We start from the raw sequence: 17997 nt of genomic DNA on the forward strand, positions 1-17997 counted from the left end.
AGGCGGGTGCGACCCTGGCCGCCGCTTGCAGGCAGGAATGGGCCTTGCACGTGGATGGGCTGGAGGCACACGGCGCCGTCGGCACTCCGAACGTGGAGCAGTTTGCAGCTTGGGCTGACACTTGGTGGGAGGAGGAGGGACGGAGGGTGGCTGCGGCTGGCAAGGAAAGGGGCGGCCCACCCCTTGGCGCCTCCCTAACCCCTCAACCCACCCACCTCTGGTCCGTGGAAAAATTGTCTTCCACGAAACCGGTCCCTGGTGCCAAAAAGGTTGGGGACCACTGCTCTAGATAGTCTTAAATGAGCAATCACTCTCTCAATCTCCCTTGCAATGAGGAAATAAGTGACCTGCCTTATCAGGGTTGTCGTGAGGATTACAACAAGATAATGTATGCGAAGTGCTTTAGACCTCCAAAAGCACTGTATAAACTTCTCTGTATTATCTCAGGGGTCCTGGGATTGTTGGTCCAATTATAAAGTGTTTTGAAGATAAAAGGCTTAATACAGGGATGGGCATAATGTCGGTTTTTCCCTCTGGACTTTTCCATTCACCAGACAAGATTAATGTCCTCCTGAACTGTATTTTCCAGCTGTAGTTCTGAAAAAGTCTCCTCAATACACATGAAGTGTCCATTTTATCCACTCTATGGTGGGATGTAAAAAACTGTAGATATAATGGGACGTTGTTGCATTTCGTAAGCAAGGTGCTGAAATTCTTTCCTTCCTTTATCTTCTGTTTGTTCATATATACATGTGGTGTGGTGTTTGTTTTTTTGTTTTTAAAGGAACAGCATAGCCGTTTCGGCTGTTTGCGTATTCAACATGACTGCAGTAACTCAAGTCTTCAGTGGACCATTCAAGTACCAAGAGAACTCTCGCTCTGCCTGGCTGCCTTATCCCAACCCTAACCCTAATTTTCAGGTACTTAAAGGGAAGAGGAAGGTCCTTAAGCATATGAATTGTCCTAAAACTACAATCATGTTTTTAGAAGCTAATATCATGGCGGATAGATGATTGTGGGTTTCCATCCACCAGCCTGCATTACAGTTTTCAGCTAATGATCATGATGGGATGGTCAGGTTAAAACGCCATCAGAGGCTTAAATTGCAATTGGAATTTGCAGGACTTCAGTTACTGGCCTGAGAGATGGTGTGCCCAATCATACTTTGAGCCAATTAATAGCGATTAAACAAGCACTTGATCATCTTGGGTAACATTAAGAAAGAAATTAATTTGAACTAGGTGATAAAACAGAACGCCACAGGCAATATTGCCATGAACTGAATAAAACATGAGTAAGCAGAGCCATTTCCCCCACTAATGTGACTTGTGAGAGAATCTGTAGTGTGGTGTGAGAAATAAACTAATAAAATAACGAAAAGCACCTTTGAGACTCTGGGGAGCCCTCCTTCCAAGCAGCTTCCTCTGAGGGCTGGTAATTCTGCTGTGTCTCTGCATCAGGAATGATTAGATGGGTTCCACTCACACCTGAGGTGGACAATCTCCAAAGTTGCACAACCTCAGAGGGCACCAACGGCATCTCTGGGTAAGCTGGTGTGTAAAGGCCAGGCCCAGAGAAGAGAGTCCCACACGACTAGTGATATCGTCTGAGGTTAAGTCATTTTGCCACCTCTCAGCTTGGTTGTTGTGGAGTGCGTGATCAGGGAAGCAAGACCTGAGCATCAAAAACTACTAGTTTGTATTGCTTCATTAATTTTATGTATTCATCAGAATTGGTGGCATTCTTTACACTCACTATATATGAAAAGGGTATAAACCTTAACCAAAACAAGCTAGTAACCAAAAACAAGGGGTAAGGTAAGTAACTATATTTACAAGATCATATCCCTAACCGTTAACGTCTGGAAAAGACATTACATATAAACTAGTAACCACCATAGAATATACACATATAAACATAGGCATTTTTATAAAAACAAAATGATAAAAACAGGTCAAACGCATTTCGACAGGGGGGTCTACTTCAGTGACCCTTAAATAAACAGAGCTTCTGTATATGTATTAGACTGGGCTGTCTCCAATTTAGAGGCCCCAAAAATTAGATAGCCATTGTCACTCCCGTAGAACTAATTTAAAATATTGCAAGATGATGCTGTCAAGGTGTTGCATGCCATATGCCAGCAAATTTGGAAAACACAAGAATGGCCATCAGACTGGAAAAAATCAACTTATATCCCCATACCAAAAAAGGGAAACACTAAAGAATGTTCCAACTATCGGACAGTGGCACTTATTTCACATGCCAGCAAGGTAATGCTCAAGATCCTGCAAGGTAGACTCCAGCAATTCATGGAGCGAGAATTGCCAGATGTACAAGCTGGGTTTAGAAAAGGCAGAGGAACTAGAGACCAAATTGCCAATATCCGCTGGATAATGGAGAAAGCCAGGGAGTTCCAGAAAAACATCTATTTCTGTTTTATTGACTATTCTAAAGCCTTTGACTGTGTGGATCATAACAAACTGTGGCAAGTTCTTGGTGGTATGGGGATACCAAGTCATCTTGTCTGCCTCCTGAGGAATCGGTATAACGAACAAGTAGCAATGGTAAGAACAGACCACGGAACAACGGACTGGTTTAAGATTGGGAAAGGAGTTCGGCAGGGTTGTATACTCTCACCTTACCTATTCAACTTGTATGCAGAACACATCATGTGACGTGCTGGGCTTGACGAATCCAAGGCTGGAATTAAAATCACAGGAAGAAACATTAACAATCTCAGATATGCAGATGACACCACTTTGATGGCTGAAAGCGAGGAGGAGCTGAGGAGCCTTATGACGAAGGTGAAAGAAGAAAGTGCAAAAGCTGGGTTGCAGTTAAACCTCAAAAAAACCAAGATTATGGCAACCAGCTTAATTGATAACTGGCAAATAGAGGGAGAAAACGTGGAGGCAGTGACAGACTTTGTATTTCTGGGCACAAAGATTACTGCAGACGCTGACTGCAGCCAGGAAATCAGAAGACGTTGACTTCTTGGGAGGAGAGCAATGACAAATCTCGATAAAATAGTTAAGAGCAGAGACACCACACTGATAACAAAAGTCCGCATAGTTAAAGCAATGGTATTCCCCGTAGTAACCTATGGCTGCGAGTGCTGGACCATAAGGAAAGCTGAGCGAAGGAAGATAGATGCTTTTGAACTGTGGTGTTGGAGGGAAATTCTGAGAGTGCCTTGGACTGCAAGAAGATCAAAGCAGTCCATACTCCAGGAAATAAAGCCAGACTGCTCACTTGAGGGAATGGTATTAAAGGCAAAACTGAAGTACTTTGGCCACATAATGAGAAGACAGGATACCCTGGAGAAGAGGCTGATGCTAGGGAAAGTGGAAGGTAAAAAGAAGAGGGATCGACCAAGGGCAAGATGGATGGATGATATTCTGGAGGTGACAGACTTGACCTTGGGGGAGCTAGGGGTGGCAACGGCCGACAGAAAGCTCTGGTGTGGGCTGGTCCATGAAGTCACGAAGAGTCGGAAACGACTGAACGAATAAACAACAAAACCTTAACTCTTGTTTTTGGTTACTCAATTCTTTACACTCACACCTTTAAAGTAAATATTTTCCCATGCAAGAATGAGGTGTGCCTCAAATTTTAACTCAGAACAATAGTGTACTATCAGAAGTTTGGGGGCGGGGGAATAATGTTCTAACCAAATACTAATTAGGTATTTCTCAGAGTGGATATAGACATGCATCCAGTGTGACTATTGAGGGATATTTCTCTCCAATTGCAGTTGTGACTGCTGTTGTTGCTGTGCATTCACATACACTTCACTCTGGAAGTGTATTTGCCACTTTCTTGTTTCCGTACCTGATTTTTTTTTCTATGGCTGAGGTCCTGCAAATTTGCATCAGAAGCTGGCTGTGCACAGCCTTGGCTGGCTTCTGCCTTGTGACATCATGAATTCTGGCTCTGCCCGGAATAATTTTGCATGATTAAAAAAATGTGCTTCTGGATATCTATATTTTTAATAAGCTGTTTTATTATTGCAACATTAACAACACACCTTTATGATTGCTTAAATGTAACCAAAGAAGCCATTAGCAATAAAATGTTTGATTGCTTAGACATATAAGCAGCACTTTTGAAAAATAAGTAAATGAAGAATGGGCCATTGGAGCCGTGAGAGGAGGAGTAAGACTGGTGGCTGAATCAGGGAGGGAATTGCTGGAAGCATTGCGCTGTGCTCACTCAATGGGAGGGAAAACCCAGTACAATTCCTGGTTGTTAGACTCCTTTATATGCACCTTACATAGAAAATATGAAAGATGCCTTTGCATGGACAGAGAAAAAGATGGCAGGTAAGGTGTGGCAAGCACAGCTATGAGTTCGCCCTCACCTTAAGCATAAATTTACACTTTTTTAAAAAAATTGAGGGCATCCAAGGGCATTCTTAACCAACCTGAGGGTTGAAACCCAGCTGGGCATCCTGCCTGCTCTCTTCACCCTGGCAAGCTAGAACATGGCAAAGAATTTTTCTTGTGTAGTTTGAAGAAGCCATGCCCAAAAAAGCCACCATGGAAGAAAAGAGGACCCTAGAAGAGAATGAGGTGACTTTTGCTGCTGCTACAAATGCTCCAGCTGAACCGTATGGCACCCTTCAAGCTCCTGCATCCTCTTCACATATTTGGGATACATGTAAATAGCTACCAAAACACCCCTCCTCTCCGTGTTTTGTCATTTGATTGATGCATCTTCATGGTAGATGGCTTTTTTGTGTGTGTGAACTGTCCAGAGAGCTCCGGTTATTGGGCGGTATAGAAATGTAATAAATAAATAAATAGTCGTCTCTATATTCATTTGGTTGGATACTTGCAGAGGAAGTGTAACTTCTTAATATGGAAAAGTATTTCTCATTGTAGCGCATCATAAAGCTGGAGGATCAGTCATCACTGCACAAATTTATGTAACGTCTAGGATGGGTATTTTAATAGTTAGGGTTGGTGAATCATATATGCCTTAAGTCCTTTAAATCTTTTATTCCGTTAACAGTGGCAAACTTATGCATTTTCAGTGTGGCACCATGGACCAAGGTTCGTATTTGAATCTGACGGAGAGGAACCTTCAAGACGCCCAGAAATTTATTTTGATGCATGAAGTGATCCAGCCAATCACACCAGTTCCTTACTTCATGGAGGACAACAGCCGTTTTTCCCATGTGGTAGTGGACGTGGTGCAAGGCAAAGACATGCTTTTCCATATCATCTATTTGGCTACAGGTAAATTCTTTGTTAATGAATGCGTTTATTTTTAACACTTTTAGACTGCCCGATAACTGAGCAGTGTACAGGTAAATTAAAAACATACAATACAAAATCGCAATAAAGCCGTGATAATAAAATAACACAAAAATAAAAGCAGCAGCCAGGGTAAAAAGACTGGCATATAATGAAACCAAAGTAAGATCAGCAGCAGAAATAAAACAGTGTATAGATCAAAAAGCAATAAAACAGTTCTGAAACTGGCTAAAACCCATTCAGGGTTGCCATAATAATAAATGAAATAAAACAGTTCTTAAAAGACATGGGAGTCTAAAAAGGTCTTCACTTAGTGCTGAAAAATCCAAGTTAACAGCCTAGTCTGAAATTAAGAACATAGGAAGCTGCCTTATACTGAATCAGTCTGTTGGTCCATCTAGCCCAGTATTGCTGACACTGGCCGTTCCTACACCAGCCCGAAAATCCAGGCTGGTCACGGCCAAGTCCCTGTGCGTCCAAATGACTCCCAGGGACTCCCAGGAGCAAGGGGGGACAAGCACAGGTCTTCCCAGAGATAAATAATCCCTGGGGAAACCCGATCCTTCCCGTGGTCTCAGGATCTTTTCACAAAGTTGATAGTGATTAAAGCCACTTCGTTATGCTGTCCACCGTTTGTACCTCATAAAGTGAATTGGGACCAATGGCTTGGATCCAAAGAACTGTGGGCGAAGTCCTGTCTCCCAAAAGCCCCTCCTGTGGGCTGGGGGACCCCCCAGATGGCTCTGTGATGCAGCCCAGGAAACTAAATTGGTGTGGCAGTCGTAGAAGTCAGCAATTTCCTTCACTTATGCAAGTGGCGCTTTGGATCCAAGCCAGTATGTCCTGTTATTTTAATAATGTATTAATTTTTATACGTTTTAATCAGTTTTATGTATTTTATAATATTTTGTATTTTATGTTGTTCCCCACCTCTATCCAGAGGGAGAGGTAGGTAATAAAATATTATTATTATTATTATTATTATTATTATTATTATTATTTTTAAAAGAAAAACATAAAAACTAAGGCACTCCTCTGCTTCTTTCATTAAGCTCCCACCCACTTCTCTTGCTCCTTCTAACCTCACTAGGTTTCTGGACAAAGAAATTATTTATTCTCAAGCTGAATTTAAAAAAAAAATGGTGTGTGTGTGTGTGTGTACATACACACACAACATTACTTGTGGCATGAGAGTATAGATCAAGTTTTCTTTCAAACTTTACAAGTATATGTCCGTTCCACAGGAATTATTCTTTTGTTTTTCCTTTTTCCTTTTGAAGTGTTTCATTCAAAATAACACAGTACTTTATTTTATTTGTTTGTTTATTTGCTTCCCATTTTAATCCTGCTTTATGGCGTACTCAAGACTCCTCACCCCCAGCCCATAATTTAAAACACACATCAAATATTCATAAAACAACATTCATCAGGTATTAACATTTAAAGCCCTCAACGGCTTGGGGGCAGGTTATCTGAAGGAACACCTCCTCCCATATGTACCTGCCCAGACCCTAAGGTCATCCTCAGGGGTCCTTCTCCGTGAGCCCCTGCCAAAGGAAGTGAAGCAGGTGGCTACCGGGAGGAGGGCCTTCTCTGCTGTGGCACCCCGGCTGTGGAATGAGCTCCCTAAGGAGGTTCGCTTGGCACCTACATTATATGCTTTTAGACGCCAGGTGAAGACCGTTTTATTCTCCCAGCATTTTAACAGTCTATTAATAAATTTTAACTTGGTGTTTTAAATTTGTAATCTTGCATTGCTGCTGTTCTTATCTGGTTGAGTTTTTATATTGTATTTTATATTATGGTTTTATACTGTTTTATACTTTGAATGTTTTTAATTTTTGTGAACCGCCCAGAGAACTCCGGCTATTGGGCGGTATAGAAATGTAATAAATAAATAAATCATAAAATGATGAGTTCATAACTGTAGTAACATCACATTTTGCATGCATACATAAAATAGAGTTTTTAAAAATATGTCAGGTTACAGCATTGTAGTGTTCATACTGATTTTACCATGCAGAATTCTTCACTTCCATATCAGATAACATTCCAGTTACCCCCTACCTTCCAGCAGTGACAGATCCTGTCCTTAAAATGAAGAGTCTTGAATTTGTAAATCATGAATATTTAGCCCTAAATGTAAAATAGTATGAGAAGGAGTTAAGTACAGAAAAACATGGATAAGAAATACAGCATGTACTAGAAAGATGCTGAGGCTGCAATCCTATGCATACTTACCTGGGAGTAAGCATAATTGAAGACAGCGGAACATACTTCTGAGTAAGCATGCATAAGACTTCAAAGTCAGAGACAGAAAGTACTTAGGTGTAACTGGTCACCTTGAATATGTTCTGTGACTTCTGAAGACTCTAGAAGGCTAATATGGGATACAACTTTTCCTTCTATCTATTTGGATGTATAACTAGGAGCTGTGAACTACACAATAAATATTTCATTGGAAATGTGTGTTTGTAACATAAGTATTTTCAGCAGCAAGGTTGTAATTATGTGGATTTCTTTGGTTGCTGTTAATTACAGGCAGAACTCAAGTGTTTTCAGCCTTTGTATCATATTGGAAGGTTGTTTGGTCTATATGTTTTTCGTTGAGAAGTGCTACACTGTACTGACACAGGAAATACAGTAGTATGTTACTTACACTCTAGAGAGTTAGTATGAATCCCTTACAAGAATTCTTATATGTAATTTTACAATAACCTAAATAATATTACTTGAAATTGATAAAATTGGTATATTCATGTTGTTTGACATGAAAGACTTTTCTACTAGAAAGAGGTGTATTTACATTAAATTACCGCATGTCTTCTGGAGTGTAGATAATATAGCAGTAACAGCAGAAATGGATTCCTAAGAGCTAAGCATGAAATTGCTGCATCATAGCTCAGTGACAGATTTTAGGTAAAATGTAAAAAGTTGTGCTATCTCCATGCAGCCACAAATAATTTCCCTCCTTTATGCTATATCAATCTGTGTCTTGGGCTATTTGCACTTTCTCAGGCAGGCCAGCAGAATTATTCTCTGTAATTGGAAGTGCTGTGGCATATTGTGAGGGAATATGTGGGTTGTGCCTATATAAATTCATGTGCAAGTCTGGATAGGTCGGGTAGGGATGTTTCCAGTACGTGTGTGGTCTCTGGGCAGGAATTAGGAGTGAACCTTTTGCTGCCAAAAGTTCTGGAAAGACCAGCAACCAGTGGTTATTTCTGTCTGTCTCGTCTTCTTCCTTACTCACTCAGCCACTTCCACTCCAAACAATCAAATTCAGTACCATGTAGGATTTGTTTCTGGGAAAAGAAGTGAAGTATCAAGGGTTCTTGCAGAGAGCGATCTGCTGGTTCGGTAGTCTGAACTTTTACATTAAGTTGCATAGTAATTACTTTTGAAGTGACTAGTTTAGGTAGCTGAAGTATATGTTTTTGCATGTTAATTGGCTGTTCTGGAATTACAGTCTCTATACCAGCCTTTTCCAACCTGGTACCTTCCAGGTGGGTTGAACTGTTGGGTTGAAGTGTTTTTATGTGGTTGAGCTTTTATATTGTATTTTATAGTATGGTTTTATACTGTTGTTTTATACTTTGAAAGTTTTTAATTTTTGTGAACCGCCCAGAGAGCTCCGGCTGTTGGGCGGTATAGAAATGTAATAAATAAATAAATAAAACTGCAACTCCCAACATCTGGAGGGCACCAGGTTGGACAAGGCTGATCTATATCTATCTATAATATCCATGTTTCCATTTGAAGCCAGTATTTTGCAGTAAACCAATAATTATGGGGGAAGTACATGAACTCAACACATGGTGAGAAAACAGAATTGCTTGGTTTGTCTTGGGCATATCCTACAGACTTAATGTGCCACTTTACCAAGACTCCTGTATCTGGATTCTTTGCAGGATTAAGATCGGCTCTTTTGCACATGTTTTTTTCTGGGTTTTTTCTTTCTCCTCCTTTTTTATGTTCCGTTAAACAAACACTAGGTAGCGTGTGGTATAGCAGAATTGTGCAATTACTCTAGGCTTTATCTAAGGATGTCGCGGGTGGCTTGCTGAGTCCAGGTGTCCAACAGACTCACCTGCGGCTGCCACCTTCCCTGGACCCAGTCAGATGCCCGCAGCACACTTGCGGACCCACTCTCCAAGCACTCACAAGGCCTGATGAGTGCTCAGCACAGAGCCTCCATTGTGCACCACAATGAAGGCTCTGGAAATTACATATTCCCCCCACCCCATATTGTGCAAATTGTAAATGGCGCCTTGAGGCTCAGTGAGGCCCAATGAACACTCAGCATCTGTCCACCCTTGCTCCAGAAATTACTCATTCCTTCTTGTTGGGTAAATGGTGGCTGTAAAGGGTCCATTTATGCAATGGGGGGAAATTCACAATTTCCGGAGCCTCCACAGTTGAACCTCTAGCCTATGGGCTGTATCTGACCCACCAGCTTCTTCCCAGGCTCTGCTCCCTTCCCCCGTCAGGGAACAGCTCTTTGCTGCTCTGAGATGAGAGGTTGTCCCTCTTGTGCATTGAGAAAGCAAGGCTTTGTCACTGCACAGGAGGGAGAAGTCCTTATCTGTGATTAGCTGCTGAGGATGATGGGATTATAGTCCAACACCCAGTCCCTTAAATTAGGAGTGGGGAACCTTTTTTTTTTTTAGCCCAAGGACCAAATTCCAATCTGGGAAAGGTCCAGGGCGTCCATCTGTGGGAATGGCTCAAGGCAGAATGAGTGGGGGTCTCTTCAGACGGGCGTTTTTTGTGTGCAATCATGGTTTGGTTACTGGTTTTCCTGTGGGCTTTATACGATGCCGTTGCTATGCTGTTGTTGTCTCATGTCTCCCCCCCCCGCTTTTTTTCGTGTGTTACTTTGCTATGGGGGAAATGTGGTGTTTTTTTGCAGTCATGTGATGAAACTGACATCTCCCCGTGTAATCTTCTGATTGCTTTATGTCCTGCTTTCTGTGAGCGGGTGTTGAGAGGGGCAGCGTTGATGTCAGGATCAGTTGGGAGTGTCTCTGCCTGTGCCTCCAGAATGCCTAAGCAGATGGGTAATGGGGAGAGGAATGGTGGTTGCAACAGACATGAGCACATACAACCCATTTCCATTTAATCCCCTCTCCCAGTGTACACTCAAACGAGAAAAGTGTTACTGTTGCTTTCACAAGGACAATACGACTTGCAGGGCTGGGAGCAGGGAATCTCCAAAGACACAGACTTCTGAACTTGTGAGGAAGAGTTTGATTTCATGTTGAGAGGCAGAAGGGACTGCACCAGAGGGGTGGACAACTGATAACACCCAACCAGTGGTTAGGGTGACCCTATGAAAAGGAGGACTGGGCTCCTGTATCTTTAACAGTTGCATAGAAAAAGGAATTTCAGCAGGTGTCATCTGTATATATGGGGAACCTGGTGAAATTCCCTCTTCATCACAACAGTTAAAGGTGCAGGAGCTATACTAGAGTGACTAGATTCAAAAGAGGACAAGGCTTCCTACCAGGGCCAGTGCTACCATAGAGGCCACTCAGGCGGCCGCCTAGAGCGCCAAGGTAAGGGGGGCACCAAACGCTGCACTGGAAACCACTCTCCCACAGCGGTTCTGAGAGGGCAGCTTCCAGGCGCACCGTTCCAAAGCCGCCCGCCCGCTCCAGCGTCCTGGATTCACTTCGGCTGGGTGCCCACCCAGCCAAAGCAAAGCCACGCCTGCCCCCCCCACTTCAGCGTCCAGGCTTCGCTTTGGCTGGGCACCCAGCTGAAGCGAAGCCAGGACACTGGGGCAGGTGGGCGGCTTTGGAACGGCGCGCCCAGAAGTCGCTCTCTCAGAGCAGCTTCTGGCCAGGCACGCCATCCTGGCTTTGCTTCGGCTGGGTGGGCGCGCAGCTGAAGTGAACCCAGAATGCTGGGGGGGGGGGCAGGCAGGCAGCTTCGGAATGGCCACCCAGAAGTCGCTCTCCCAGAGCGGCTTCCAGCCAGGCACGCCGTTCCGAAGCCGCCAGCCCCCCCACCCCAGCGTCCTGGCTTCGCTTCGGCTGGGCGGGCAAGATGGCGCCCTGCACCCAGGTACGCTGGGGTGGTGGTGGGGTGGTGGTGAAAGCAGCTCACCTGCCTAGGGCACAAAATAGTCTGGCACCTGCCCTGCTTCCTACACCAAACAAACTTTCCAGCAGGCTTTCAGAAGCAAAGACTTCTGGAGAATCTGTCTTTTCGTAACTGATCTAGACTTTTTTCCCCCTTGAAAGTTTCATAGCATGTACATAAGGATATGATTTTGGGGAGGTAAACAGCTGCTGTCTCCTACCAGGTAGCCATGTCCCTTTTAGAAAGTGGCATGTGTCGTGATAGTGGAATTAGGGAAGCAGTAATCTGGGCTCACTGATTCTTTTCTTCTTTGTTAAAACTCCGTTTCCTTTTATTTGAGGCAGGAGACTTTCTTCTGAATAATTTTTTAATGTACAGGTGCAGCTCTGTAAAAGACAAGTCTAAGAAAGACATTCAGGGGAATATGAAAAAAATAACTGCAATTATCCTGTTCTGTGTAGTATAAGCATTTGGACAGCATGACAACTAATTGTCAAAATACGACATTCTGGAAGCGTATGGCTGACGGTCTCACGGCATCCTTCAGATGGAATTGAAATCCTGCGTTTTAAATTGCACAAAAGAAATTCAAAGGAATTATCATTTCGGAGAGTGCCCTTCCTCATCTCTGAGGAGTTTGCAAACGGATTTAATTAACTGCACAATTTTGAAGCCTCTGTGCTCTTAATGGATCATCAAGCTTCATCGCTGACAGGACAGGAGCTGTATCTCAGGACGTGGAATTACACGTTGGCAGCAGACACACCTGGGAACTGGGGCCACCACCCCCCTTCCCCTGTTGCAAACTGGGAGGGGTGGGGAGGCATGGCATCCAGTGACAAAGCAACGAATAGGTTTTCCTTTGCCAATGCTTTTCTGGAACAACCCCACCCCCCACAGACACTCCCATGTCCTCCCCCACCCCACACTCCCCGATGCATGTTTGATAGGTTTACTGGGGAAATGCATTTGGGGGGTTGACAGGGTTGAACATCCCCCTCCTGCCTGCCACGTCTTGGATGCAAATGCCCACCCACCCATCCAGCTTCTTTTTCCTGGGTGTTACTCTAGAAGGAAAGGAATTAACTGTAATATTTCATATTTGTTCTTTCTAAGGGACTGTTATTATCTGAAATACTGTAGGTATTTAGTTTAACTTGTTGCGATGCCAACACTATTCCTTTCTCCGTCAGTTTTAATCTCTAAGACAGTGTAAGAGAAGACTTTCAGAATGGTTTCTTTAGAAGAGTAGTCACCAAAATTCAGTGTGTGTTTTGGATGTAGTTTATAAAGTATACAGGTAAAGATCCGTGGAAGATCACAGTGGGCAAGTGACCCGGCGAAGCAATGGAGGGATGGAGGCATTTGAGGGATAGAAAAATGGTGCTCTTCCTCGTGTGGAAGGTGTCCACTGCTCAGGGAAGGGCTGTTCAGAGCAGCACTGTGTGGGAGAAGGGCAACTTAGGGCTCATCTACATGGGCGCTTTGCCCTGGGGTAGCTTTGGAGTGGCAGCTGGTGATCTACATGATACAGAGGGATCCAAGGGCAAAGCCCCAAAGTTCCGCGTTAAAAAAGTTGGGTACTTACTCTGACTTTTTTAGCTTGGAGCCAGGCTCTGCGCCTTGGTGGAGCCTTTTTAAGAAGAAGAAAAAGATTAAAGGGGGAAGGGGGTGGGCAGGGAGCTCTGGGATTCACAGTGTTACATTTTAAAGAACGGGGGGGCGGGGGGAGAGGAACGGGGCAGCATGGAGTCAGCTGCCACTGCCGGCGGGAGCGGGGAGGAACAGTGCAGCGGGCTCTCCTCCCTCTGAGCTTTCTCTGGCTGCCCTGTTCTTCTCCCCCCACCCATTTTTAATTTTTAAAAAATCTTTAGATGCAAATTCAGCACCAGTTGCATACTATCCAGCCCCCTTACAAAGAATGGTGGTGAAGCTGCAAGCTTTTTAGCTTGGAGAGCTGAAATTGACTAGTTGCAAATTCTATATCTATGTTGAAGGGAGCCTCTGGGACTTTGTATAGTTAAACATTCCCCAGGGTTGTATGCTTGTATTTGTGATGTCTTCACCCTATGCACCTCGCCGTTGCAAGCACCAGACACTTCCGATGGGATATGTAGTGGTGAAGTGAGACAGTAGCGAAGGTCACTTTAATTGCAGACTTGTACTTCAGACTGGAAATCTGCAACATCTTTTTCCATTGTGGAGGAAGGCTTATCAGATTTAGAGCTTCATCCCACGTTCCTGCTTCCCTTGGATTATCCCCGTAGCGCTAAGCTTTCGCCGCTGTTGCTGTTTTGCTACCCGGCGACAGCGATCCTTCGCATACCAGGAAGTGAGTTTAAGGGGGGAAATGTAAAAAAATCAACGGATGACCAAATTAAATTCAAATTTGGTATGCTTAAAGCTCTCCCTAATATCTATTACTGTGCCAATTTTGGTGTCTTTATCTTTAAAGCTTATGCAGATGTAAGCTTTGTTTAAAATCCTCCTCCTGCACCCTGGTGGCAGCTCGGAAGATTCGCTCAAAAACCAGGGGCTAAATATGGTGAATCTTTTCCCTTTGAAGCACAATTTTTTTATTGATTTATATTTATTTTATTTATTTATTACATTTTTATACCGCCCAATAGTCGAAGCTCTCTGGGCGGTTCACAAAAGTTAAGACCATAATAAAACAACCAACAGGTTAAAAACACAAATACAAAATACAATATAAAAAGCACAACCAGGATAAAAGCACACAGCAAAATTGATATGAGATTAAAATACAGAGTTAGAACTGTAAAATTTAAATTTAAGTTAAAATTAAGTGTTAAAATACTGAGAAAATAAAAAGGTCTTTAGCTAGCGACGAAAGGAGTACAATGTAGTCCTGAATTAGTCTGAATTAGTCATAGCCCCTGTGTCCGCATGTACCACAGGCTCCTACTACCAGTGCCACTCGTGGCACCCTTGGCCAGCTGTGCCTCAGTGTAGGGATCAGCAGTTGGAAGTTTGAGGCAAGAGAATAGTCTGGATTGAGTAGTGGCTATAGCTGTGGGATTTACTTACCAGCAGGCCATGGGGGTGGGGTGAGGTGAGCAGGGCCCTGGTCCATCCCTTCTTTTAAGCAGCCTCCCGGTAAAACGAGTAGCTGACCAGGGCCTTGGAGCAAATATACTCCACTACAGTAAGGCTTCCCCTCAACACATCCCTTTCATGTGTGATCACACTGCCATGTACTGCTAGATCACCAGCTGTAGCACTCAGCAGCCTTGCTCTTCCTGTCTAGTACAGTCCCCCCCAATGAAATGTTGCGGGAAGCTGTGTTGGGGAGAAGCCATAGCTTGGTGAAGGAATGTGTGTGCTTGGCACACCAAAGCTCCTAGCTTCAGCTGCCCCATCACCAGTCCAAAGAATCTGAAGCTCCAGAACTGGGAAAGAACCCAGCCCCAAATCTTGGAGAGCTGCTTCCAGTTAGAGCAGGCAAGGAGGGACCAGCGGTCTGATTCTGTATCAGTCCGTTTCCTATATTATCTCTTTTCCAACCTGGTGCCCTCCAGGTGTGTTGGACTGGTTGTATTCGCAAACACCCCTCCCCAGGACAGCTTCCTTCCTTCCTCCACTCCCTTCTGAAAGGCACGCCGGAAACCTGTAAGTAAACTGACCGCTGTGAATAGCAACTTCTGCTAGGCGTGATTTTCACGAAAACCTCCCTTCTTGCCTTACAGATCATGGCACAATTAAGAAAGTACTTGCTCCAGTTAATCAAACCTCAAGCAGCTGCTTGCTGGAAGAGATTGACATCTTCCCAAAGAAGCAGTGGGAGCCCATCAGGAGTCTGAAGATCTTGCACAGTCAGAGTGCGCTCTTCGTGGGCCTGCAGAGGAGTGTGGTGAAGATCCCGCTGAAGCGCTGCCTGTTTTACAAAACACACAGGTATGCGGCTACGGGGCGGCCTTTGGGAGAACGGGGCTTAGAAAAGGATCCGTAAAAAAGATATGACTCTTAGGGTATCCACAGAGCTTAAAAAGAATGAGTTGATTGATCTTCAGACATCAAGCTGAATATGAGCCAACAGTGCGATATGGCTGCAAGAAAGGCAAATGCTATTTTGGGCTGCATTAATAGAAGTGTAACTTCCAAATCATGTGAGGTCCTGGTTCCTCTCTATTCGGCCCTGGTTGGGCCTCATCTAGAGTATTGCGTCTAGTTCTGGGCTCCACAATTCAAGAAGGACGCAGACAAGCTGGAGCGTGCTCAGAGGAGGACAACCAGGATGATCAGGGGTCTGGAAACAAAGCCCTATGAAGAGAGACTGAAAGAACTGGGCATGTTTAGCCTGGAGAAGAGAAGATTGAGGAGAGACATGAGAGCACTCTTCAAATACTTAAAAGGTTGTCACACAGAGGAGGGCCAGGATCTCTTCTCGATCCTCCCAGAGTGCAGGACACGGAATAACGGGCTCTAGTTACAGGAAGCCAGATTCTGGCTGGACATCAGGAAAAACTTCCTGACTGTTAGAGCAGTACGACAATGGAACCAGTTACCTAGGGAGGTTGTGGGCTTTCCCACACTAGAGTCATTCAAGAGGCAGCTGGACAACCATCTGTCAGGGATGCTTTAGGGTGGATTCCTGCATTGAGCAGGGGGTTGGACTAGATGGCCTTGTAGGCCCCTTCCAACTCTGCTATTCTATGATTCTATGATCATTTAAACCTCCAAATTAGATTACTGCAATGCCCTCTACCTGGGGCAGCCTTTGAAGATGGTTCGGAAGCTGCAGCTTGTGCAAAATGCAGGTGCCCAGATTGATAACTGGAACAAGGAGGTTCGAACATATAACACCAATTCTGGCCCGCTTGCATTGGCTGCCTATACGTTTCTGAGCCCAATTCAAAGTGCTGGTTTTAACCTATTAAGGCCTACATGGCTTGTGACCGCAATACCTGATGGAACGCCTCTCCCGACATGAACCTACCATACACTGCACTCAACATCTAAGGTCCTCCTCCGAGTGCCTCCTCTGAGGGAAGCTTGGAGGATGGCAACAAGGGAGAGGGCCTTTTCGGTGGTGGCCCCCCCCGACTGTGGAATGATCTCCCTGATGAGGCTCGCCTGGTGCCAACACTGTTATCTTTCAGGCAACAGGTCAAGACTTTCCTCTTCTCCCAGACATTTAAAAGCATTTAACAACGCTAAGTTTGTTTTTTAACGGACCCCCAGAACTGCTGCTTTTAAATGGATACTGTTTTTTTTTACTGTTCTTATGTTTTAAATTTTGTATACTTGTAATATTTACTGTTTTTAATTTTTGTAAACTGCCCAGAGAGCTTCAGCTATGGGGCGGTATATAAATGTAACAAATAAATAAATAAATTGGAATATTATAAACATGTCATTATAGGCCCCTTCGTGAAATATTGAAAGAAGTAGAAGATTGCTTGCAGCAGGGATCCCCTGCAGGCACTTACAACAGCACCTGTGAACAGGTCCCCAACATGGCACATTTAATCCCCCCCTGCCATTTTTTTAAAAATATACACGCATGGATTTGTATATATCCATAGCATGTATACATATGAAATGCACACAGCTTCAAATAAAATATGAACTGTTTTGTAGCTCCTACCCACCTCCACTGCTGCGTTGCCAAATTTCAGTGGCAAATTCAGTGATTAGAACAGAAGTGGGGGGGGGCAGGGGGGGTTGCATGGGAAGCAATTTAGCCCTTGACCCCTGGAAGTTGCCCACCCCTGAACTAAAGCGTTAGTTGATTAATTTTTCAATTAAATCTTTTAGCCCTAATCATTGTCTTGCCTTAATAATAGATTCTCCCTTTTTTAGACAACGTAGAACATTTCCAGAAAGCTGTTAATAGCACCAACGAGCTAAAATGACCAACTTAGGATCCGGGTTTAGAGGAAGAGGGAGCATTCCATGCTTCCTGTTCAGGACCTTGAGGTCTGGTTTGGTGGAACCAGGGATAGGACCAGATTTGGAAAAGCAGGACTGGCCCCCCACCTATTGCTTTGCCTGAGGCAGTTGCCTTGGTGATGGGAAGTAGGGAATTGGGACTGGGGAAAGACTGGAGTTCTCCACCACTAGCTCCGCCCTTTTAAAATGTGATGGACCTTTACCTAGTTTATTCAGAAACGACAGGGCTTTCCCGAGCACAGGTATGTATGCACGATTGTACTGCCTTCTGATGTTTTGGGTTTGGATTTTCAGCGCATGTGTTGGATCCCAGGATCCTTACTGTGGCTGGGACCTGGTGCTAAAGAAATGCACACCGCTGGAGGAGAGCCTGAGCATGAGTCAGTGGGAACAAAACATCTCTGCGTGTCCAGTAAGTTCAGTGCAGATATTTCATTCTCTTCAAATTCCTTGAGTCCAAATGACTCATAGAAGCAAGTCAGATTACTCATGCTACATATGGGATTAGACTCCAATAATGTCCATTCATGTTTTGGTTCTTTCTGATCAAAGCTTAACCCTTTTTTCAGTTCTTAGCAAGCTGTTATAAAGCATGATTTGTATGTATGAGTCACTAAGTTATCCACCTACAGTCATTCATATATATATGGCTCAAATTTGGCCAGTGCAGCTGTAGACTGTTGGCAGTAACAGTTCTCGGGAAGAGAATGGGAAGGTCAGACTGGCTGTGTAAACC

At 44.1% G+C, this 17997-nt stretch overlaps 1 protein-coding gene across 1 annotated transcript in view; it reads left to right on the forward strand.

Annotated features, from left to right (window-relative positions):
* The window catches only part of SEMA5A (semaphorin 5A), a 104170-nt gene that overhangs the window by 39543 nt on the left and 46630 nt on the right, over positions 1-17997 (forward strand). Inside the window, exons 8-11 of the mRNA XM_063130183.1 lie at positions 785-920; positions 5036-5240; positions 15056-15263; positions 17556-17673. Coding sequence (XP_062986253.1) covers positions 785-920; positions 5036-5240; positions 15056-15263; positions 17556-17673 — 667 coding nt within the window. The remainder of the gene's footprint in view (positions 1-784; positions 921-5035; positions 5241-15055; positions 15264-17555; positions 17674-17997) is intronic.

This window comes from Elgaria multicarinata, chromosome 7, assembly GCF_023053635.1.
Source record: "Elgaria multicarinata webbii isolate HBS135686 ecotype San Diego chromosome 7, rElgMul1.1.pri, whole genome shotgun sequence".
In the NCBI taxonomy this organism is placed as follows: Eukaryota; Metazoa; Chordata; class Lepidosauria; order Squamata; family Anguidae; genus Elgaria; species Elgaria multicarinata.